Source organism: Lotus japonicus, chromosome 1, assembly GCF_012489685.1.
Source record: "Lotus japonicus ecotype B-129 chromosome 1, LjGifu_v1.2".
Classification (NCBI taxonomy): domain Eukaryota; kingdom Viridiplantae; phylum Streptophyta; class Magnoliopsida; order Fabales; family Fabaceae; genus Lotus; species Lotus japonicus.
This window is the reverse complement of record NC_080041.1, coordinates 107,160,713-107,186,087: the sequence shown is the minus strand read 5'-3', so window position 1 is coordinate 107,186,087 and position 25,375 is coordinate 107,160,713. Positions and strand designations below refer to the sequence as shown.

The window sequence follows — 25,375 nt, the reverse complement described above, 5'->3', positions numbered from 1 at the left end:
AACCTAACATTGGAGATGCTCTAATCTGCAGGGACGCTCTGCTACTAATGACCTCCTTCTTCTCTATTCTTTTGTGAGTGATTCTAGAGTTTTGTCTCTAGTGGTGGTACACCGCATGGCTCGACTTTACTAGTGTGGCAGGGTTGCGCGTCACGGTAAGGGGAATATTTGCATAAGGCACTCTGACACCCAAGTTAGTTAGAGAGTTAAGAGGGAATCTCAAGATCTTAAAAGTACTCGGAGTTTATTAAAATGAGTTGTGTGTTAAGTAAATGAACAACTACACTTGTATTTGTTATAGGCTCGAGATCTGTCGTCATTGTCCATGCAAGTTTATAGGAAGCCCCTCTGATGAGTATTCCAAGAGCAAAGTTGACTCTAGTCTACTGATGCAGTCGGAACTACAAAAAGATTAGCAAGCGCTAATCCTAACGATGAACTCTAGAATCCACCCGAAAAGAAAACTCTGAAATTTTATTATGAATGAAAAAAGGCTTAATTGCAACATTAGTCCCCGACGTTTATAAAAACCCTGATTTTAGTCCCTCATCTAATTTAATTATAAGAATAGTCCCTCACGTTCCCTCCCGTTTACAACGTTAGTCCTTCCGTCTAATTATTAACAAAGAAGGCTTATGTGGCAACACACATGCCTCTCATGTGACCAAGAAAATTGTTTAACTACACTTTTGATCCCCTACTTATACGCATTTGTAGTTTTGGTCCTTAATGTTCAAAAGTCACATTAACATTAATAAAAAACAAAACAAAACTGATGACTTTACATCTTCTTTAAAAATTGCATTCAAATTAAAATTTATTTTATTATGCCTGATTATGATTTTATAAAATATTTATTTAAATTCTTATTTAGTAATGTTTTGATAACAATCGTAATTGTTTCCCTTTCTATCCTATTTAATTTAAATTGAGATTATTTATTGACAATCCTCCATATTTTTTCTTGATATCTTTTGTATTAGGTTGAATGTGTTGATTAAAGATATTTTTATATTCTATAAAATATAAACAAATCAGCACATATATTTTTAAGTATTTAAAATTAAAATTTCTTTTACTATGCTTGATTATGATTTTATAAAGTAATTAAATTTTAAGAACATAAATACTCATCATTTTCAGTTTTTTCTTTTGTTTTTTATTAATTTGAATGTAATTTTGAACTTTAAGGACCAAAACTGCATAATGTGTATAAGTAGGGGACCAAAAGTGAGAGGCATGTGTGTTGCCACATAATCCTTCTCCGTTAATAATTAGACGGAAGGACTAACGTTGCAAACAGGAGGAAACGTGAAGGATTAATCTTGTAATTAAATTAGGTGAGGGACTAAAATCGTGGTTTATATAAACATCAAGGACTAAAGTTGCAATTAAACACTAATGACGGATATGCCTTACAAGTGTTTAGATAGTAAAAGAAAGAAACCCTGATACTAAAATAGGCCCAAACCTGAAATAAGCCCAAAACCAACTGAAAAGAAATTACTATAATACTAAAATGTTGTTTTCAAGCCATGGCATAAGGCATAAGGCAAAGCATTAGAATTGATTGTTGACCCATTCCCTGCCCGGAAAGGTATAATAATAGTTATTCGGACGTGGGACGCAATCCGCCCTTCCGACGAGCGATGTCGTCCTCGAAGTGTGCCGCTAGCCGTGCTACATCAGTTTCCTCCACCTCTGAAGAACTCGACCCCAAGTTCTCTTCGTGATAAGGGACCTCATATGCCTGATACTCATGAATGTCAGCCACATTGAAAGTATTGGAAATATTCATGGAATCTGGGGGAGCTACCACATAACTGACATAAGCGTTACCATTTATCTTTCGACTAACCTTGAACGGGCCATACTTGCGTGGCTTTAGCTTGTTGGAAGTACCAACTGGGAACCTCTCCTTCCGTAAGAACATCATCACATCGTCTCCCACATTGAAAACTTTAGCTTTCCTGCGTTTGTCACCAACAGCTTTGTTCTTCGTTATAGTAGTCACCTTAGTCTCCCCGGAATAAGGGCGAGCATTTATAACTGGGCATAAGCCTTGGGCAACCCCAAATGGCCATTGGGATCCGAGCACGTTGAGCCCCAAATGGACGAATACTTTGTGAAATCCAAAGTCTCACTTTGCGAGTCCAAGCCTTGGTCAAATTAAATCAAGCACTAAGCCCCACTTTATTTACACATGAAAGGTCATCAAACGTAATTCAGTCAAAATAAAAGCGTGAAACAAAGGCGCAAATGAATATTGAAGGTGATAGCGAAAGTAAATTTAGGGGTGATAACAAAAAAAAAACGAAGCGTAGTAGCATTAGCTCTTCGAAGCGAGCAGAATTAAAGTCATTACAAAATGCTTCATGGAGGGCTGGCGAAACCATTAATTAAAAAAAAAGGTACATTAAATATTTTTATGGTCGGTCGCCATTCTGATTTCCCTCGTCATTTTTTTCTTCCTCTTCTTCTTCTTCATCCCCGCTGCTTTCAGATTATTCATCGTAAGGTGACAAAAAATGAACTTGGTTTTGAGCCAAGTAAAAACCCTCTTCACGCTGCTTGGCGGCGGAAAGGGCTAGTTGACGCCTCATTGTTGCAACGTCAACGACCTGTTGCTCCAAACTAGAAATCATCTTGGCCTTAACTTCAAGCTCCGATTGTTGGCCGATCAGCTTTGCCTCCTTGGCGTCGAGTTCTTGTTGTTGAGCAACGATTTTCGCTTCCTGTTGGGCGATCAAGTCATTTTGGGTCTCCAAGTCAATTTTGACTTGGCCCGGCCCACTTGTCTCCCCAGGAGGTTCAGTTTCTGTTCATAGAGGACCTTTTGGTCCTTTAGGCTTCTTTCCAACGTTTTGACTTTTTCGTTGGCTTGGGCGGCGGCGAAGCGAAGTTCGCCGTTTTCAAGGTCAAGGCTCTTCCCGTGAGCAATGGCCTCTTGTTCTTTGGTGCGGTCTTATAGCATTGGAAGGAGTCGCAAACAGGCTCCCGACGTGAAGCAGGGCCATAAAAGCCTCTTTGGCCATGTGGGCCATTCCTTTTTCAACAGTCGCAGCCTCTATGTATTGAAGCTTGAGGTGGGAAAGGAGGAAGGTGACAGGGTCGTAAGTATCATGCAAAGGAACATGGTGCGGGTCGCCATCTTCTTCCTCGTTTACTGTTCGAGGGGATTTGTTGTCATGGTTGGGAGAGTGTGGAGTTTGCTACTGAGGGTTGGGAGAGTTGACTGTTTTTTGGGGATGGCGGTTTGGATGACTTGGTTTGTGGGTGCCGGTTTGGTTGGCGGCAGTCTCTTTGTTTGAGGTGGTTTCTCCGGTGGGGATTGTCGGCGTCTCATGGTTTTCGGGTTGGCGGTTGGAAGATGAGGGCTTGTGTGTGAATTTGGTTTTCTTCACCTTTTTGGGTGTCGTCTCGCCGTTGGCTGAGGACTTGGGATGTTTGCAATTTTGGCGAAAAAGCAAATGATTCTTTTGTCCTTGTCCGTCAAGGAGTCATCGACAATATCCATAATACCAATCGACTTTTCAGTCCATTAGAGTGGAAATCGAATGGTCCCGTCTTTGCGGGTGAATAACTCGGGGTACTCATGATGGATCCCAATCTTGAAGTATCTCTAGGCGAAGGAGCTTTTGGCGTTGCTCTTAGAGGGAGCGAAGCCCCGGCGGCTAGGGCGGGCCTTCATGGAAATCCATCATTGAGATGACAAGGATTTGCGGTCCACATCATAAAAATAAAAGAAGTGGACTGGCGAGGGGACTAGGTGAATGGCGTCACACAAAATCTCAAAGCAGCGCATGAAAGGCCATGCGTTCAGATGCAACTGGATGGGGGCGAAGTTGATATAACTCATGACTTCGCAGTAGAAGGGAGATAGGGGAAATTTTATTCCAAGTTCAGTAAAGATGAATTCATAAACGAAGAAATAATGGGTGTTGGGGTCATCGCGCGCCCAGTAGTCTTAGGGGTGTTCGTCGCCGTTGCAGCCAACGACACGCAGTTTTTGGTTGAAGTCAGTTTCATGGTAGAACCCCCGACCCTTTCGAATAAGTCTTTTACATGGAGGGTGGTGGAGTATATGGAGGACTGGTCGACGACCTTTGCGGAAGGGGCAGTTTGAACTGGTGTAGGCAGAGTTTCATGGGTCCTACGCAGAAAGGCCTAAATTTGAGGTATGGAAGGAGGTTGTGCAACTTCGGAGTTAGGGGAATGGTTCTGGACTAGCGTTTTTGGCATTCTGCCAGAGGTTTTGTGCTTGGTATTTGAAGCCATGGTGAATGGTGTAAAGAAAATAAGGAAAGAAATAAAGTGAAACGAAATGCAAGAGTTGAGTTGTCAAGAGGGAACTCACCGGAATGGGCGGTGTAACGGGAGTCGGAAGGAATGAAGGGGTTTGAGAACGGTGGCGCCGGAAAGACAATCGAAAATGTCAGTGGAGAAAAGAGATCAGATGTTTGACAGGAAAGACAATCGAAAATGTCTAATGAAGGATTGAACGGGTTCTTATAGGTTAATGAAAAACCTTTGGTATGGAGTGCGTTCTTGGACGCGCACGTGGCTTGGAGAATAGTGGAGATCGAGGCGACGCCTAATCATGATTATCTTGGGAAGACGCGATGTATTAAAGGAAATGATTGATTGACATCTGGCGTTTTGATTTTGGATGTGACGTTTTGAAAATAGAGCCTGATTTTTCGGGATATGCTGAGTATCCCGAAGTTTCTGCGTGCTGGTTAAGGTCGCCAGCTGAGAAGCGCAAACTCATGTAGCGAGTAACAAACTTGGTCTGCCCAAGCGAGTAGCGAGAGTCAGGAGGGCAATAAATACACACTATGCTCTTATGGTTCAAGCTCGGTGTCTTGTGGACTGGGCGGGTGATGTCTGCAGGGATTGGCGATGGAACATTTGAAATGGCGATTGGCGTGGCGATGTTTGGAAACATTTCTTAGGAATCTCTTGGGCGGGGAAGCTATTGCAACTAGAAGCTTGGGAATAGTTCCCGTACGTTGGTCGAAACCGCCAGCCGAGGAATGTTGTACCAAGTGGAAAGTGGCAACGGGCGACCTGCTAGTGGGATCACATGGGAACGGAAGTTGGCGGTCACGTTTTAAAGACACATTGCACTATGCTAGGAGCTTGGTGCCTTGTGGACTGGGCGAGCCCCCATGGTTTGAAGAGGCTCGCCCAGGGATAAGAGGGCGTAGAGTCCCGCCCACCGACGGGGTCTCATTTAAGTAGGAGTCGGTGTTTCTTTCCTTAGGGTACACACCCGGGGCGGGGAGTGTATGTAAGGGAGTTGGGCTTGAAGTAGTGCGGCCCAACCGGTTCATCAGGGTGAAATTCAAAAGCCCACGAGACATCTATTATAGAGGACCAAAGGTCTGTTGTAAAGGACTTTTGACTAATTTGATCAATAACAAACTAACTCACTATGAACGTGTGTGTGATTTCTCTGAGCCTTTGGGGTCTACCCCTTCTTTGAATGTTTATTTCAAGAACAAGATGTTAGACATATTCCAAACAGGCTAGTGGTCTTGTAGATCGTCTAGCAGGAATAGGTGCTCACTAGCAGTGTGGCGTTTCCTTACTTTCCAATGATGTCTTAGTGGTGTAGTTTTTTTTTTTTGTTTTTTCCATTAAAAAAATAAAAATATCACGTCGCCTAAAAATTTTACTCTTCTTCAACACATTTTTATTATTCAATTCATTAGTAAATACTAAATACGATCCATAGAAATGTGTCCAAAACGTACAAATTACAATCACAATCAAAGAACATCTATATAAAAAACGATAAGCAATCACAATCCATTTTTGAGCCAATAACCATTACTACAACCAATTCTGTGTGTTTCACTCATTGTAAAAGAGAAGTTGAAATTTCTTCTGTTTTCGAAAAAAAAAATGAGAAGTTGAAATCTTCTAATTCATATACTTGCTTTGTATATGCAAGCGATGTTTGTGCTCACAAGCAAAATTGACGATCTTCCCTATGAATTGATCTCTGGTCCTGCAAATTAAAAGTAAATAAAACTTTTCAATTCATTATGCACCAATTTGATTTTCATCTATTACTACCAATTTTTCTTTTCGATGCACCCAAAAAAAAAACACTACCAATTTATTTCTTAACAGTTATAAAAGTTAAGCTTGATTTAAAATTCTTCAAAAAAATATATGGTCACACAGAACACTAATCTGCATTAATTAAAATATTTGATATGGCAATAATGTATTTGTTAAAAGGATTTACTTTTTGTCTCCGTATGATAGCTCAAGTGATAGGAGCTGGGGACATATGAGTTGGGTAGGGGGAGGTCCAGGGATTGATTCTTGACGGGTGCAATTTATCTTTTCGATGTAAAAAAAAAGATTTACTTTTTTTTGAGCAAGTTAAAAGGATTTACTTGATTCAATGCATTTTTCAAAAATCGAAAGATAGAATTGAATACTCTAGGTAATTGTATAATGTACGTAGAAACCGTGCGTTGCACGGGGCACGGGTTTGTTTTTAAGTTATTATGTGTCTATTATTTGTAGAAATAATATATGTCATGTGAAAAGTTAATAAATTAAACAGTAGATAACTAAGAATATGATAAACATATATAGTGTAATTACATTAATGAAGTTCAACAAAAAATCTACTGTACACTATTTTTTTTCAGTATATTAAAGCACATATTTTATGTTTCTTTAATAGTAAAAATTATTTTCAATTCATTTGGTGACCATATGTTTTAATAGTAATGCACTCTCAATATTAAATAAAATAATGAAAATATATCATTAGAGATGAATAATTTAGTATGTGTTTGTGTAAAATCTTCTATAAAAGTAAAAAGACTTTTATAAAGTGGTATTTATCTCTTGCTTTCATGTTTTGGCCATCAAAGTAGTGTTTTCAGTTGAAATTTTATGGGAAGTGTGCTAGTGAAAGTAATGTCGAAACATTTTCTTAGTGACACATATAAAAATTATATTATTTATTGCATAATGAGTACTGAGATTCGGTTTTTAAGGACTGTACTTTATGATAGACCTTTAACTTTCACTACACTCGAGTAGAACATGGTTCACTCAGTAGAGGATACATATGGTTAACACAAATAAATCATAAGGGCTTAGTGAAAAAAAAATTGTTAAATTCGTGCATCTGATTATAATGATAATAATGTGCAAATTGGCTAAGAATGATTGTTATTTTTTATCAATGAAGAAATATTGTAGCTACATAAATATAATTGCATTTAGGAAGTTTATTAAATACTTTATTGTATACTGCATTTTTAATCTATTGTAGGTGAGTGGAACAATGATAAAGCTCATCGGAGGTTATAAACTCATATTAAATATTATTAAAAACCATATTTTAAATCAAAACTATAACTATTATCAGCCAAAATTTTTAAAATTAAGATATTTTGACAAATAAATTTAATTATATTATTCTATTAATTTTTTATCATTAACATGAGATAAATAACATATTTTATAGATATCACTTAATTTAATTGACTTAGTTTTTAATCTATTTAATTTATTTATCATCATATATGTATTTAAATAGAAAAAATATTCTATGATAATTTTAACTGTCAATAATTATTTAATAACAAATATTGATTAATTTTATATCTAATTTACCTAAGTTATTCATTAGTAAATATTATTTATAATTAATTAATTTTACTTGTCAATATTTCTCAACTCAAGTTAATATTTTAAAATTATAAATATTATTATTTAATATAGATAATTTTGTGAATATTAATGTAAGTAGTTGAATAACTTTTGAGTTTTGACAATAGAATTTTTTTTCAGTTTTTTTATTTAATATATTGATTACAAAGATAATTTGTTATTACTTAATATATTTTAATATCAAGGTATTTAAGTTTTTATGTTAATTACATTCAAAAAATAATTTATGCTAATGTATTTAATGCATTTAATGTAAAGGAGTGCAACAAAACCTTTACATATATATATAGATAGATAGATTTGTAATTATAAGACACTCTTAAAATAATAACCTTTATTAAAAAAATTAATGATGTTAGTTAATGTATTGGGCTTAGAAATATTTATATTTTCTTCCCTAGTTAGCCTTAATTTGTACTATTGTGTAGCTTTGAAAAGAATTATTGTTAGTGGTAAAACTGGTAGAATGACCTAAATGAAACTTGATGGAACAAAATTTCTCAAGTCCAGAGTTCAAATCCTACAGATAACATATCTTTGTTAATTAGTGGTAATTAACATCTTAGAATTAATTATGAAAATTCAATAAATACGAGAGGTTTACACGGAAAATAAATATTACTAAATATTTAGTAGATGATCTTACATACACGAATACTAAATTAAACATGTTTTGAAATAGTTTTTTTTAGGCTTAATCGCACTTTTGGTCCCCCACGAAAGCGATATGTGTCATTGAGGTCCCTAAACTTCAAAAATCCTACTTTGTCTCCCCAACGTTAACCTCCGTTAACAATTTTAGTCCCTCCCCTCTTTTCCATCCAAACCTAACGGTTTTGAGGTTAAAAATGTAATTAAACCAAAAAAGAATTAAAAATTAAATATTAAAATTAAAACTCATAAAACATTATTGATCTTTATCTTTCTTTATCTTCTTCCTCTTCAATTTCATCATCTTCATTCCATGGAAAACTTTGAATCTTTTCAGAACATTTCATGTAATTTCTTTGCTGCAGATTTCAATCTTGCAAATTAAAAACCCATAACATGTAATTTCTTTGCTGCATATCTAGAACAACAGATGCAATTTGGAATATGAAATCAAACAAATCTGGAAGGATAGATTTGTTTGAAGCCATGGGTTTTACCTCTTCTTCTCCTTTCATTTTCCTCTCGCAAATCCGAGTCTGAAAGTGATGAAGGAAGACGTGGGTTTTACCTCCTTCTCCTTTTCCTCTTCTCCCTTCAATTTCTTAGAAAAAGTATGAATCTTTTTACATTCCGGAATCATGGGGTTTCTTCATTCTCTTATTTTGGGTTCTTGGATTCCTCATCCACTGGAAGCACTTTTGATTTCGTAATCATTCCCACACTATGACCAGATCTCGAAAGGTTAGATGATGGAGAGTGATTCAATGATGAGAGACAAGGTGATAGAGGGGAAAAAGTGTGGGTATTTTGGGTTTTACTTAATTTGGGGTTTCATAGATTTTTCTGGGTTTTGGGTTTGAAGATGATGAAATTGAAGAGGAAGAAGATGAAGATGAAGAACAATACTAATGTTTCTGGGTTTTTATTTTATTTTTATTTTAAAATTTCTTTTATTAGTTTAATTGCACTTTTGGTCCTAGAACCTGTTAGTTTTTGGATGGAAAAGAGGGGAGGGACCAAAGTTGTTAACAGAGGTTAACGTCTGGGAGGCAAAGTGGGATTTTTAAAGTTTAGGGATCCCAATGGCACATATCGCTTTCGTGGGAGACCAAAAGTGCGATTAAGCCTTTTTTTTAAAGAGTTTTTAAATGGCCTTATAACTAGGAATGAGAGAAGTATATATATCACAAAACTTTTTATTTTACTGTATCTTAATAAAAAAGACATTTCACAATTGAAAATGATATTTTTCCAATAGAGTGAGGTAAAATTGTACTCATATGTAATTTAAACAGTCCTTAATTATGTTAACAAAAAACAACCCTTTAATTATTTAATACCCAAACCGATTAAGTATTTGGTATTAAAGTCCCCTAAAAAGATTTTTTTTACATCAGAGAGAATTGCATCTTTTAGGAATTGATCCTTGTACCTTCCTGATCACTCAACCCAACTAATATGTCCCCAAGCTCAATACCCTAAAAAGATTAAATGCATGCATTACCTTATTTTAGTTTCCCAACACATACTAAATTTTAAAACAATTCATTCAATCACCCTAAATTATGAACTTAACTAAAAGTAAATAAAAAATATACTACGTACGTACCAATCGGAAGGCTTTTCAAATCCCGTCAGCGTACAAACATCAAACAAAGCCTTCTTCCATGCTTGAATTGTCTTGGAATCTATTCCATTCTTTTCATGTTTGGCCATGGCATCAGCATATCTGTTTATTACATGCCTTACTTCCGTGGGTGTCACTTCGTAGAAGATTGGTAAAACTAATTGATTCTTCCCCTCTTGATCTTTACATTCAAGAATCTTAGAAAGTTCTTTAAGGCACCATTCAGATTCTGCATAGTTCTTAGATAAAATAATAATTGCAAACCTCGATTCTTCAATGTCATCAAGGAGTTTCTCGATTGGAGACCCACCCTCCAATGATTCATCATCTTTAAAGGTCACGAATCCCTCCCGACACAATCCTTGATATAGAGGCTTTGTAAAATCATCTCGAGTATCCATTCCTCGAAAACTGATAAATATCTGGTAACGAGCGGTCGAGTGGCTTAGACTGACTAATGATTCTTCCCACTCTAGAGCAGACTTCTTTTTTAAGGAAGATGTCACTTCTTTGATTAGACCAGGCAGCCCATTGCATTTAAAAGCAACTTTCTGGGCCACGTCTAATAGAGTGGATCTGTAGTTAACACCTGAGAGCTTTTGTAGCAGCACCCAAGCTTCATCATCAGATAAGGGCTTGAGAAAAATTGAACGGTCACATTCCATCGAGATGCAATCTGCTTCATCACGTGTGGTCAAGAGAACCTTGCACTGTTTCCCTCCATAAGGAATACCAAGTTCCTGCGGTTTATAAATTGTTGGGAAATCATCCAAGATGACAAGAGTAGTTCCATCCATAGCATCAAATGCAGAATTTGTTTTCATTAATCTTACACGATCACTGTCATCTCTTTCAAAATGAACATTATCCAACTTGTTAGCAATTCCCTCTTGAATGCTTGAGATATCTTGATTTTTTGACACAGTGGGAAACAAAACATTGTCAAAAATCATTTTATACTTGTCAATCTCAGCTCTCACCAATGATGTTTTACCGGAACCCTTCTTCCCGTACAATCCAATTACATAGCAGCTATCATCATTTAGTGCCTCTAAAAGTTTCTGAGAAGCCTCTTTTGTAGTGTTGAAATAATACCCAAAGTTTCCGGAAGGGAAGGACTGCAGGGGATGCATAGGAATCCAATAGTAATATCTCATCATGTTGCAGAAGTTTTTGTCATGTGTGATCAAAAGAATCTTGCACTTCATACTAGGATTAGGAATACCAATGTTTTGTAGATTGAAGTCAGCTGTGCCTGTGGAAACATCATCAAAGATGACAAGAGCTTTATTTTTACTTTTTATTGCAGAATGTATCACTGATGCTCTTGCACTTTGTTTTTTAACGGACTCCATATTTATTCTGAACTGGAGAGCAATTTGGTGTTGAAGCTTCCAGATATCTAATGGTTTCACAGTGACAAATACAACTGCATCAAAGATCTTCCGATACTCGGGTATCTCGGCTTTCACTAGAGCTGTTTTACCAGAGCCCCTCTCTCCAAACAGTCCAATTGAATGGCATGTATCATCTTGTAGTGCATTCAAAAGATCATATTTGGCCTGAATTGTAGGCGAGGGAGAGCTCTCCATCTGAATTTGATAAAATACATGGAAAATCATCAATTTAATTAATCAACATATGACAGGATTTTCTTTATCTTCATAAACATTTTCTTTGATTTGATTTATATCTTAGGCCTATATCTTAACCAAACAGAACAAATCAGAGAAAAATGCTTGACACTTAAAATAAGCAAGTCTTATAGAATTTATCCACCATGTTTCCTGGAAATTCTAATGCAAAATCCGCATGATGTAATAGACAATTTTTTAGTAAGAGAATCACAATATATAGTCATAAGGATATAAAATCTATAATTATATATATGCCTGCAGGATGATCGAGTTACTTAGCACTTACATAGTTTAAAATCGACTTTCAAAAATTATGTGAAACATTCATATAAAATTTTGCTGGGAGACAATAATTCATAATTCAGCATCGATCGATAAAAGGAAAGCACTTATATGATATGAAAATATATAGAATGTAGAAACGAAAACAGTAGTAGTACAAGTGATGAATGGAATTTTAACTTACTCCAAAGTGTAATTGCTGCCACAAAATGTGGAGATGGCATGCACTGCACCCAGAAAGTTGATTTTGTTTTCTGCCTTAACCAAGCTTTTCCTCACGGGATCGATAAATACTGGAACTGGACGTTGGGCATTACAAGTTGGTCTTTTTCTTTTCTTTTCTTTTTGGTCAACGTAATAGTAAAATTGAGAGATGTGTACAAATCCAGCCAGCTAATTGATAACATGGCTTGCATTTGTGTGTATATATATATATATATATATATATATATATATATATACTATACTAAATTTCAAAGACTTCAAGAATTGCCCATCCTTCTTAAATCCAGAGTCCATATAAATGACTAAATTTTTTCAAAAGAGGGCAAGTGCATAATAAAAGACTGACAAACACGAGAAGTCTAGATTCTTAATCTTAGCGGTACTTAGAATCATTGAATGAGACCACCAAATAAGGCCAAATAAAATATATATAATGATTAATCCACATGTAGATGCCAACTTCAAACCGACAAAAGAGCGCACTTTAAGGTGAAGGGAGGATGAATTGACATAGACAACTGTCAAATCACGTCAAACGTATTTAAACTAATGCTGCACCTGTGCATTGCACCACAAATGTATTGACTAAGCTTTCTATATAATATCCAGACTAGCATTTGTAGTGCAACGCACGGGCCCAACATTTGTTTTAATACATTTTACATGATTTGACATGAAAAATTTAGTGTTAAGCGTTATAGTGGTCATTGTCTTTGTGTCGCTGTCTGAACTAGGTTCCTTCTCGGAAAATTTATTGATCTGGGTCCTCGTTTCTGAAATGTTTTTGGGGCAGATCCTCGCCGGAGGGCGGAGCTCCGGTGAGTGCATGTGTGGCATACTGACTAACTTTAATGAAGTGAGGTGGAATTAAAAAATAAATAAAAATTCAAAAATAACCTCAGGTTTTTAAACATAATTAACATAATCTTAATTAAACCCTAACTTGATTAACCAAAACTAATTCTCCCCCCCCCTAAACTTAACCAAATTCACCTCACTTAACCCAAATTCCCAATTCCAAAATCAATCTGAAGATTTACACAAAAGAACCCTAATTTTCCTTCTTCCTCTGACGTTCTTCATCGACTTCTCCGTCGCTGGCCGTGTTCGCCGGTTGTCTTCGCCGGTCGTTGTCGCCACTCGTTGAAGCGTCTACTGCTGGTGCTTGTTCGAAGTAAGTTTCGTTATTCCTCTACTCTTCAATCTCTTTTTGTTTTGTTCTTGTTCTGTCCTTGTTCTTCGATAGATGTTTGGGGTTTTGGTTTTGAGTTTGGGTTTGGGTTTGAGTTTTGGGTTTGAGTTTCGGTTTGGGTTTTGGGTATCGTGGTTGCTATATTTGCAAGGTTATGTGGTTGCTAAATTTGGGTTTCATGGTTTCTATATTAGCATGCTTCATTTTTGGTTTATGTGGTTGATAAATTTGGTATTTCGCAGGATGGTGTTTACTTTGATTGTGCGACATGGTGGTTGGTTTGGAAGTGCTCCTTACTGGCATTACTTTGGTGGTGGCAAACCTAAGTTCCATGATCTTGACGAGGCTAATTGGTCGTTCTCTAAGACCATGGAAATTGTCAAAGGACTTGGCTACAAGGAGTTTGATTTACTGTGGTTTACTGTTGAGGATGCTGCCAGACATGTTTTCAGGAATTACAAAACAGATATGGATGTTGTGGAGTTGGCTAAGTATGCAGCTGGAAATGATTGGGGTGAAGTTTACATATTTGTGGACAATCTATCCTCAGACCTCCCCCCTATGCATGCACCAAAGTCCTTATTTGAAGACCCTCCCACTCTACCTACTACAGTAAAGAAAAAGAAGATAGATGCTATGAAGAAAGTTAAACTAGAAAAACTGAAGGTGAGAAAGTCACATCGGTTGCAAGCAATGGTGAGACATGCAAAAACTCAGGCCCTCCTGAAGTTGTAGTTTTATCTGATGATGACCAATTTGATAATGAATTTGAAATGCTGGAAAAAGAAGATGATTGGTTGGAAGCTGATCTCCCTGAAACTACTGAATCTGTTCTCCCTGAGCCAACTATTCTCCCTGAATCTGTTGTGGTGCCTGAAGTTGTTACTCCTGATGTTGTGGTGCATGAAGTTGTTACTCCTGATGTTTTGGTGCATGAAGTTGTTACCCCTGATGGTGTGGTGCCTGAAATTGTTGTTTCTGAAGTAGTAGATGGGGTGAATGGTGAATTGGCTGCTGATGGTAACCAGGAAGACCGAAATGATGACTCTGATGTTTCTGTAGAAGTTGATAGGCTCTATGACGGTGATGAAGAAAGGGATTTAGAAAATGGGGAGGTTACAAACCTAGGATTTGCTGAGGCTGAGACCCTACTAAATGAGCACATTGCCCAAATGCTTCAACAAACTGGTGGTAATGTGGATATTGGTGATGGGAAAAATGTTTCAGATTTAGATGGAGGCTATGTGAGTGAGGACCTTGAGAGTGTCCCCACTGATAGTGATCATGAAGACATTCCTAGGAGAAGGTTTGAAAGATTCAGAAAGGATGACATGGGCCCGGATTTCAAATTCAGATTGGGTATGGACTTCATATCACTTACACAATTCAAAGATGCCCTCACTGACTATTCTGTGAACAATAACAGAGAATTTAAATTCCTGAAGAATGACAGTAAGAGATGTAGGGTGGGATGCAGGAGTGAGGACTGTCCATTTTTTATGTTATGCAGCCAGGTTGGAAACAAACAGACTTATAGAATCAAAACTCTTAAGGGAGAGCACACATGTGCTAGGGTTTTTGATAATAAGTCTGCCAGTGTTAGATGGGTGAAGAAAAAATTGTTGAACAAAATTAGGACTGTAAACAAAATTAGCACAAATGAGATTGTTGATGACTTTAGGGTAAATCTTGGGACTGGAATTACTACATACAGAGCTTGGAAAGGTAAGCAGTTGGCAACTGAGGAGGTTGATGGAGCTACTGAGATGCAATATACTTTGCTATGGAGATTCAACAATGAGTTAAGAAGAAGGGATGCAGGTAACACATGCAAGATGAACTTTGTAACACCAAGATATAGCTTGCATCCTAGGTTTAGTAGATTTTATATGTGCTTGGAAGGGTGTAAGAGAGGGTTTCTAAGGGGATGTAGGCCATTCATTGGCTTGGTTGGATGCCATCTGAAAACTAAACACGGAGGGATCCTTTTGTCAACTATGGCTCGTGATGCAAATGAGGAATACTTCCCTCTTGCATTTGATGTGGTTGAATCTGAAAACAAGGACAGTTGGAGGTGGTTTATGGAGTTGTTGATGGGCGACATTGACCCTACAAGGTCAAGAAGATGGGTCTTTATCTCAGACCAACAAAAGGTAAATGTATATATTCTCATGTTCTTTCTCTTACAATTAAAACATAGCTTTAATGGTGATAATCTAATTGACTGTCTTGTGTTATGTCATCATGGCAGGGTTTGATGGAAGTCTTCAAAGAAGAGTTGCTGCAAGGTTCTAATCACAGGCTGTGTGTGAGGCATCTGTATGCAAATTTAAAGACCAAGTTTGGTGGTGGAGTTCTTTTAAGGGACTTAATGATGGCAGCAGCAAAAGCTACATATGAAGAAGCATAGAGGGAGAAAATACAGCTCATTAAGGAGAAGAATATGCTTGCTTATGAATGGTTGATGGAGAAACCAACATCTTCCTGGTGCAGGCATGCATTTAGCATTTATCCAAGGTGTGATGTCATAATGAAAAATCTCTCGGAGTCATTCAATGCAGCAATTATTTTGGCCAGAGACAAACCTATTCTCACCATGATGGAGTGATAAGCGTATAATTGATTCACTTTATGTTTGTCTTTCTAAGCTTCATTATGTACATTCTTGTGCTTAATTGTTATGACTTAGCCATGTTTTGACCATTAGTGTTTATTTGGATTATTCATGGAAAAGAGCTTAATTCTACACTTTTAGTTTCTGTGACTGTTTTGCTAGAACAGGTTGAATCTGGAGTTAAAAATATCTAAATATGATGAATAATATGTCTTTGGAAAGCTAACTCGAAGCCCTACAACTTTGATGTTCATCCCAATTCGAGAAAAAGCTTCTAACATGATCATAATTTCCTTGAAAAGTTGCTGTCGCTAATCCTGCGAGTCTGGAACAGTCTGCACTAAAATGATCATATCTTGGGCTACAGAACTCCGAATTAGGATCTGATTGAAGGCCCGCAAAGCTGACTTAAAGAGCTACAACTCTCTTGTTTACCTCGATTGAAGATTCAGACTTATTGTGGGACCCGCGAATGCCTGATTTTTCAACAGCTTACTCCTTTATGTGGGCCCGATTTTGTGAAGATTTAGAAAAGATTTAGATAACAAGGATTGTTACTTGGAGGACAAGTTTATTTATTAGTATAAATAAGTGAGGTTTAGGCTTTTGTTAGACACACCACCTCACCACCTCTTCACCACACCACCTCACCTCATCTCACCATAACCTCCTCCTCCTCCTCCTTTCTCTCTCTCTCTCTTTTCTATTATGAGTTACTAAACTCCATAGTTAGTCTTAGGATTTTTAATATTCTTGTGTTTGCAAACTTGAGGTTCTATTCTTAATGCGAATTTGTTCTTATTAATTATCTTCATCTCTATTGAAGGTATGAAAAACGATAGAAAGGGGGGGGTTTGAATAGCGTTTTCAATCTAAAACCTTTCTCACTTGAGATTTTAACAAATCTCTTCAAACACCAAAGATAAAAGTGCTAAGATAAGAGTTGAGGAAAGCACACAATGATTTTATCCTGGTTCACTTGATAAATCCCTCAAGCTAATCCAATCCACCCGTTAAGGTGATTTCTTCTTTCTTAGAATGAAGGCAATCCACTAATCAGAGTTTGTTACAACTGCACTTGCAACCTGCAAAGTGACTAACAATACACTGACTTAGCTATCACTAAGATTCACTCTCTTAGTCTTCTCAAGGATCCGACCAATCTTGGTCTCCTTAAGGAAAAACAAACAACTGTTTGAAAGTTTGAGTTTACAAAGAAATGCTTATCAGAAAGCTAATGGTAAACGCAATTAGTACAATATGAAGAAAGATTGCTTAAGAGAAATATTTGAATATCGCGTGAGCTTGAACAAAGTTTCTTCTAAAAAAGCATCTTTCATCTTCAGCCTCTTCATATACTCCAAGGAATAAGGTTTGGAAGTTTGCATGGAATGCTACCGTTGGAGGGAAGATCTGGTTTTTCAGGTTCTGCTGTGGCTGAATAAGTTAGGTAAGGTCGTCAGGAATGGTACAATTGATTTTGTACTTTGGATAGCGACATGACCTTTATCCTAGTTTACTTCTGATCAGAGCGACGCTTCATGTTGGAACTTGTGAAGCTTGGTGATCAGAGTCAGAGGGAAACTTGGATCCTCTGACTTTTGTTCCTTCTGCTTCTGGACTCAGAGGAGAAGTACTTGGTCTTCAGAGCCAGCTTACTCTTGGACTTCAGAATCTTCACTACTCAGCTTCTGGACCTTCAGAGCTTTCGGACCTTCAGAGCTTCTGATCCTTCAGAGCTTCAAGTGAGCTGAATCCATATCAGAGCTTTACTATCTTCAGATCTTCTGAAGCTTAGTCTACTGTTTAGATTGAACATAGTGAGTGCGAAAGCGTTGCAGAGGTTACTCTTTGAGCAAAGTGCTTCTGAATTATGTGTAATTAGATCAGAGTCAGAGCCTGTCATAAAAACACTCAGAAAACAACGTTAGAGTACCATAATTGTTCATACACAATAGTTAACATGTAATCATCAAAACATAGAGTTGTACTACTAGATCAAAACTTGATCTTACATCTATTTCTGATCTAGGGTTTGCTTAATTCCGGAGTTTTATGAATAAGAGTTGATGCATGTTCGCTTAGTTTATGTTAGTTCGTAACTGTTTCTTGATCGCTTAGTTTAGGAAACTGTGAATTAATTTTCGCTTAGTTAATTAGTTCTCACGAATTAGGGAATTGATAAGGAAGAATTAATCTTTTGTAACCAATGAAGGTTTGTTCCACTTGAATGTTATAATCCGATGACTAACACTTTCTCTTATTTGATTTAAATCTCTTTTAATTTATGTTTGCTTAATTTTCAATCAATTCAACCAAACCCCATTTTTAATTATTTTGTTTTACTCTAATATCAATTAATACATCACCAAGTTCTTGTGAGATCGATCCTGGTGTTCAACACCTTGTACTGCATTCAAAGCAGAATACTTTGACACACACCCGCGACAGTGCGATCGTCATGGAGTGGATTAGGACATATGTAATGGGGAGGTTTCCAAAACAAATGGAGAAGATGAACAAGTGGACTGGTCAGATTATGCCCAAGCCACTCAAAAGAATTTCATTTAAGGTGGGAAAGAGCAAGAATTGGATTCCTAGGCAAGTGGGAGAAATGAAGTTTGAAGTTCGCCATGTTTTTACTTTGGAGAGACATGTTGTAAGCTTGAGGGATAGGACATGCTGTTGCAGGTTCTGGGAGATCAATGGCTTTCCTTGCAGGCATGCAGTATGTGGAATTAACTTCAAGGGTTATGATCCAAAGAGCTATGTTGATGACTGTTACAAGAGGGGTGCTTTCAGGGCTACTTATGAACATGAAATAACTGCCATACCTGGCCCTAACCAATGGGTTGTGATACCAAATGACCCTGAGTGCATTCTGTCACCACTGTTTAAAAGAGGTGCAGGAGGCCCAAAAAATTAAGAAGGAGGGACCCATATGATGACCCTAATCCAAACAAATTGAAGAGAGGATGTGCTTTTGTGAGGTGTAGCAGGTGCAACCAGTATGGACACAATAGGAAAGGCTGCAAGAACCCAGTTGAAGAAGACATAAATGAAGCTGAGATTGATGCACAATTTGATGCAGCACTGGATCAATATATGGAGGCTGATACACAACAGGTCACTGCAGCAACTACTACTCCAGTTGATGAAGTCCTGGATTCTCAAGTTGTTGATGGAATAGAGCAACCAACATCTGGACAGAATAAAGCAAAGGTATTAACACTAAACCCTATTACATATTGTTAGATTAAAATGTTGTAGTTGCAGCTTTTAATATGTTGCATCTTGTTTATTGAAACAGAAAAAATGGATTAGGAAATGCAGTTTGTGCAAACAATATGGTCACTATAGGACAAGTTGTAAGAAATACCCCAAGGAAACCCAAAATGAAACTTCTCTTCCTGGTGTTGTTATAAGGGAACCAACTACTGCTAGTGTTCATGTCCCTCAGAATACTGGAAAACAGGTATTTCTTTCACCTATGAGAACCATGAAGTTTAAGACTGCAATTCCCAAATCTGTTATTTAATTTTCTCTTACATATCTTTCAGAAAGAAAAGGTACCTGAAATTCCCAGATCTGTTGATGATACCTGCATTAAAAGAAAATACATAACTGCACTGATTGATGAGAATGGAGGTGCAAGCACTTCATGTTCTGTTGTTGAAAATCCTCAAGCTGGCAGCTCAGATCCAGTTCATGTGGCAAATGCAGGACATAACATGGAGATAATATAGGAGCAAGCTGGAGAGCATATCCCAACACAGTGTAGTGTTGTGCTTGACAACACCCTTGGAGGTTCAAGTTGACTAATCATCAGATGAGAATCTTTTTTTTTCAAAAGCACCAAATGACTACATGGCCACTAGGGTTAATTTTTTGTAATATTTAGGGAGTGGGGATTTGTGGACCACAGTACTATGCCCACTTGCTTTTGTTATTATAAGTGCTTTTATGTTGTTTTGTATGCTGTCTTACTATGGTCCAGTATGCTGTCTTACTATGGTCCAAACAACAAGTTGATGTTTAAGTCATCCTTATGTATTGATGTTGAAGTTTAACTTCATGGTTTAAGTTCATACTGATGTTTCAGTTCATGTTTAAGTCCTTATGCTATTTTTTCTTTCATGTTAAATGTGTATGGTAAGGGAAGCAGGAATGAAACACAACAACTATTCTTGCAATTCATTAACTTCAATTCATGCTACACCAACCCAAGATTCAAAGCAAAGCCACTAATTCAATTCAAGGCCAGAAATACAAACAACCTTCCAAACACTAACACAAACAATTTGAACAATTCCCTAACACAAAACAACTACCCAAAACAGAATACAATTTAAACCCTTGAAAAAATTCAACCCTTAAAACTCTTGTAATACATAAACACCAGAACTGAGACTATCCAAGAAATCAGAGCAATCAAACGTGCAACATTCTTCTGAAATGTATCACATTCAAGCTTCTTCTTCAACTTCTTCATCTTCTTCTTCAAATCAGGTTCAGGGACCACAGAGTTGGATAAATTGCCACTCTCAAAATTGTCAGAATCAGCCTCTACATGCCTGGGCTGTCTTTCTTCAACAGGATCATCAATCCAAAAAAAGAAATCACATGTGTCTGGTAACTGCAGCAACCAAGCTAGGTGTTAGGAAAGTGAATAAAAATTGAATTTCAATATAAAAATCTCAAAAATCTGGGTTCATTCGAGTACCAAACTTACATGCCAATTTCTGCATCTTAGAAATCTCCTACTTGGGTTGATTCGAGTACCAGCAGTGTAAAGGATGAGAGGAAGACCACATTCACATTTTTCCCTTGAACCTGCAGACCATGACCTTTGCCTGGAACGAGAGGACGAAGCAGTAGAACCATTCAAATCAGAACCATCCATGCTATGACCTGCAGTGAAAATGTCGAACCAAAACGAGAAGAAGAACAACCAGAGGAGGAAGAACGACCAGAGGAAGAAGAATCACTAGAGGAAGAAGAGGAACGATGAAGAACAGAGAGAGGATAAAAGGAGAAGAAGAACCCTAAATCTTCAGATTGATTTGGGAATTGGGAATTTGGGTTAAGTGAGGTGAATTGGGTTAAGTTTGGGGGGAAATTAGTTTTGGTTAATCAAGTTAGGGTTTAATTAGGATTATGTTAATTATGTTTAAAAACCTGAGGTGTAATTATTTTTGAATTTTTATTTATTTTTTAATTCCACCTCACTTCATTAAAGCTAGTCAGCATGCCACACATGCACTCGCAGGAGCTCTTCCCTCCGGCGAGGATCTGTCCCAAAAACATTTCAGAAACGAGGACCCAGATCAATAAATTTTCCGGGGAGGGACCTGGTTCATATGGCGACACAAAGACAGGGACCAATATGACGCTTAACCCAAAAATTTAATCTGGTGTCACATGAAGATTTTATAAATAGAAATAACGGGAAGAAAGAAATAGAAATAAAAAAGATATGAACATATATACCAATCAAATGTTATGAAATACTTTCTCATAAACAACATTCTTAGTGGTGTTTGAAAGCTCTCATTCTTCATCCAAGATCTTCAAACCCTTCTCTAATTTCATTTTTGATAGAGTAACATACAATTGATTATGTGTAACCACTGATATGGGCAAATCTAAACCAACATGAGATAGAGTCTGACCCATGCTCTTGTTATAGTCATTGACAAAATGACACAAGGAACGACCTCTTTTGGAATTTAAATGGTAGTCCAGATTATGATGAAGTTATATCCAACCTCGGGATAAAAACATTTTCCTTTAGCCTTGTTCCTGTAAGTTTGTAACAACCGTTGCACCAATAACATTTGGTGCAGTATTAGTGACAGTGAGTCGAGTACCAATACATAAACGTTATGCTTGATCAATATTTCTAAGAAGCATAATTGGCACTCCAATCTTTGAATTATTCTATGATTAGGAAGTCCAGATCCTTTGACTTCAAAAATTCAGATGTAAACCATTTCCCGTTCACCTCACATTCTTCAATAATCGTTTGCCTTATGATCCAGCCAGCAAATCATTATATATTTTATTTTGTCTTATTTGCTTACTGTACATTGGGTGCCTTTGTTGTTGTTACCAGTGGGTGGGTAGGTGATTATTTCCTTGGGTCAGTTGGTTTCTTGTTTTTATTTTGCTGTGTTTCTTTTCTTTTGCTCTCTTTTCTTTGTATTAAGGGTTGACATAACTACCTTAGAGCAGGGGAGACCATTGCCCCCAAAGGTTATAGAAAAAGTTGCCATGATGAATGGAACTTAAATAGTTTTTGTATTCACATTATTTTATATATATATATATGTATGTATGTATGTAATGGTGCACATCTTGAAAAAAGCCGAGTGTTGGCCCCCTTGTCTTGCTCCTAGGTACTAGGTTCGGTCCACCTCTTCCCCTTACCTCGGAACCAGGTACTGATGTGTGTGCTTAGGGGTGAGTCACTTTAGCGTCATTCCTTACAGCAACGACTGCACCAGCCTGCTGCTAGCGGTTCCGTAGGGGATAATGGCACACAGATGGTGGTTCGTCTTACTGTGGATGGCAGCTGGGATCCCCGGACGGGTCGCATATATGGGATGTGCAGCTGTGATTAGAGAACACACTGGTCGTTGGGTAACGGCGATTTCACGGAGCTTTGACCATGGCAGCGCTTTCTTGGCTAAGCTCTTGGCGATGGAACTTGGCCTTCTGCACACAATGGATAATGGATACAGGTCATTCGAATGCTTGACATATTGTGCTCAAGTTGTGACTTCCTTGCAATCAGGGAGGGATGTTGCGAATTACTGGGATTGTGAAGCTATTAAGCGTGTGCGTGAGCTCATGACTAAGTTTCAAGATGCCCAACTGGCTCAGATTGATAGATCTAGGAACAACACGACAAATTGTCTAGCAAGGGAGGCTGCAGGAATGGATGGCTAGTTCAAGTGTGGAAGAACCCGCCCTCATTTGTTTTTGTATCACTGTTCTTAGATGCTATTAGTTAGTTTTTCTTTGTCGTTAATTTTCCTCTTGTAACAAAAAAAAAACTAATGTTTGCTCTCTTAGAACTTAGAAATTTATTTTTAATAATACTTCACACCTTTTTTAGTAATATTTCATTATTTTAAAAAAAGGCTTAATACATCAGAAGGCCCCTGAAATTGTAAAGGGAATCAGTTCCAGGGCCTGAAAAAATTTCGCATCAAATTGGGTCCCTAAGAATTTTTTTTTAATTCAATTAAGGACAAATGTTGCCAGACTTCAATTTTAGCCTAGTCAGCAATTCCACGTGGCTTTTTTATTTATTTTTAAATTATAAAAATTATTAAAAAAATATTTTTAATTCCAGTTCATTTATTAAGTCAGAAAAAAAAATTAAAAAACTTAATAAAATCCTAATCTAATAATCTCTTAACAAAACAATTACATAATCTAAATAATAAACTAACCTAATAATCTAATTATAACCAATCCCTGATTAAATCCTTTCATCCCCAAATTGAACCCAATTACAAAACTTCCCCATCCCCAAATTGAACCCAGACAAGAAACCAAGTTCTCCTTCCTCCTCCATCACTAAGAACAACAACCAAAAATAAAATTCCAGCAAGAAACCAAAAATACCCAGACAATACTCAATCTCTCCTTCCTCCTCCATCACCAAGAACAACAACCAATCTCAAAAAACCCAAAGCAAAGGTGGGTTCTGGAGTTTGCGGTGGAAGGTGCAAGGCATGGTGGTGGTCCATCGTCTCTCGATCTCGCTTCGCTGTCTCTCGGCTCCTCGCACCGCGCCTCTCCATCCCCCCTCCGTCTCGATCTCGATGGAGGTTGGGGTGTGAGGTTTCTATCGGGGGTTCTCTGCCTCTCTCGATCTCTTTCCCTGGATCCCTCCTTCTCCTTCTCTTGTCTGTTTTTCTGGGCTCTGTAGAAAGGGTGAAGGTTGTGGGTTGTGGTGGTGGAGGCTGTTGTTGCTGTCTGTGTTCATGAAGGTTGTAAGGTTGTTGTGTTGCTGGGTTTAGGGTAAAGATTGGAGATGCAACCGTAAACTTTGGATCTACGAGAAACCCTTGCCTCTGTTGTTTCTGCTTCTCTCTACCGTGGGTTGCTGCAAAGGAAAGATGGAATTGGAGCTTGGCTGTGATGAAGCTTCGATAGTGGAGGAGGGGTTTTCTTGTGCTTTTGTTAAAGAAATCCTCCGTTTAGATTAGGGATTGATGGAAGAGAGAAGATGAGGTGGTGGTGGTTCTAGATTGCTGGGTTTGATGGAAGAAGAGGAAGTGGAAGATGAACAGAATGAAGATGAAGATGTGGGTGGAAAATAAATTTTGGGGTTAGATGAGTTAATTAGGGCTGGATTGATTTATTAAGTTTTTAATTTTTTTCTGATTATTTAATTGAGCTGGAAATAAAAATAATTTTTTATTATTTTTGTAATTAAAAAATAATAATAAAAGCCACGTGGAATTGATGATTGGGATAAAATAGTCTGCTGGCACACTTTGGCCTTAATTGAATTAAAAAAATTTTTCTAGGGACCCAATTTGATGCAAAAAATTTTTAGGCCCTGAATTTGATTCCCTTTACAATTACAGGGGCCTTCTGATGTATTAAGCCTTAAAAATAATATGTATTTAACCAATGCTTTCTCTCTTAGAAGATTTTTCTAATAATACTTTATTTTCTCTATTAGTCTTTAATTTGTTTGAGACTTAATATACATTATTTCGCTTATTATTATTAGGCTTAAACCTCATATCAGTCCCTGTCTTTATGTCGTCGTTTGAGGTAGGTCCCTGACCAGAAAAATTTGTGTAAAAGATCCTCGTGAATGAAAAACATATGGAGCTAGTCCTCGCCGGAGCCCGGACCTCCGGCGAATGATGAAATGGCATGATGACTGGATAAATGATGATGACGTGGCTTTAAAAAAAATACAAAAATAATAAATAAACAAAAATTAAAATTTATTTAACATAGATTAAGTTGTTATAATCCTAACCCTTACTTAAATCAGTTAACATATTTCCCCCCAATGTTTTCCTAATTTCCCACAAATTACCCAAATTCCCAAACCCAATTCGTTCATCTTATCTGCTGAAATTAGGGTTCATCACATTTTCCTCTCTTCCTCTCCTCTGATCTTCTCCTTCATCCCCAAATCGTTCCTCTTACTCTTCTTAACTTTCCTAAATCTCGCTCGTGTTCATCTTCCTGCCCTGAACTTCGTTCGTCAATCGCGCTCGTGGTAACTCGTTTCTCTCTTTGAAACCATGAATTCTTCATCTGCTTCGTCATCTCGCTCCAGGTCGAGGACAAGGTCTGCAGGTGGAAGTGCCAGATGTCAATGTGGTCTTCCTCTCATCATTTACACTGCAGGTACTCGACATAACCAAGATAGGAGATTTCTCAGATGCAGAAAATGG

At 37.4% G+C, this 25,375-nt stretch overlaps 2 protein-coding genes across 2 annotated transcripts; both read right to left on the bottom strand.

Moving 5' to 3' along the window:
* Window positions 1-5,683: 5,683 nt before the first annotated feature.
* On the bottom strand, window positions 5,684-12,288 carry LOC130728903 (probable disease resistance protein At1g62630). Its single transcript, XM_057580480.1, has 3 exons — window positions 12,092-12,288; window positions 9,971-11,580; window positions 5,684-6,016 (listed from the first exon to the last, which is right to left on the bottom strand). The coding sequence occupies exons 2-3, from the start codon at window positions 11,578-11,580 to the stop codon at window positions 5,929-5,931; spliced, it is 1,698 nt and encodes a 565-aa protein (XP_057436463.1). The 5' UTR covers window positions 12,092-12,288; the 3' UTR covers window positions 5,684-5,928.
* Window positions 12,289-20,304: 8,016 nt separating this feature from the next.
* Window positions 20,305-20,841, bottom strand: LOC130717799 (uncharacterized protein At4g04775-like). Its single transcript, XM_057568165.1, has 2 exons — window positions 20,671-20,841; window positions 20,305-20,574 (listed from the first exon to the last, which is right to left on the bottom strand). Exons 1-2 carry the CDS (start codon window positions 20,839-20,841, stop codon window positions 20,305-20,307), a joined length of 441 nt encoding a protein of 146 aa, XP_057424148.1.
* Window positions 20,842-25,375: the final 4,534 nt, after the last annotated feature.

Excerpts from the sequence above, each read along its gene's own strand:
- LOC130717799 (XM_057568165.1), bottom strand. The coding sequence starts at position 20,841 with ATGGATGGTTCTGATTTGAATGGTTCTACTGCTTCGTCCTCTCGTTCC. Across the intron at positions 20,575-20,670 it reads TAAGATGCAGAAATTGGCAT|TTACCAGACACATGTGATTT; the intron begins GTAAGTTTGGTA and ends TGGTTGCTGCAG.
- LOC130728903 (XM_057580480.1), bottom strand. The coding sequence starts at position 11,580 with ATGGAGAGCTCTCCCTCGCCTACAATTCAGGCCAAATATGATCTTTTG. Across the intron at positions 6,017-9,970 it reads TTTGAAAAGCCTTCCGATTG|GACCAGAGATCAATTCATAG; the intron begins GTACGTACGTAG and ends TTTAATTTGCAG.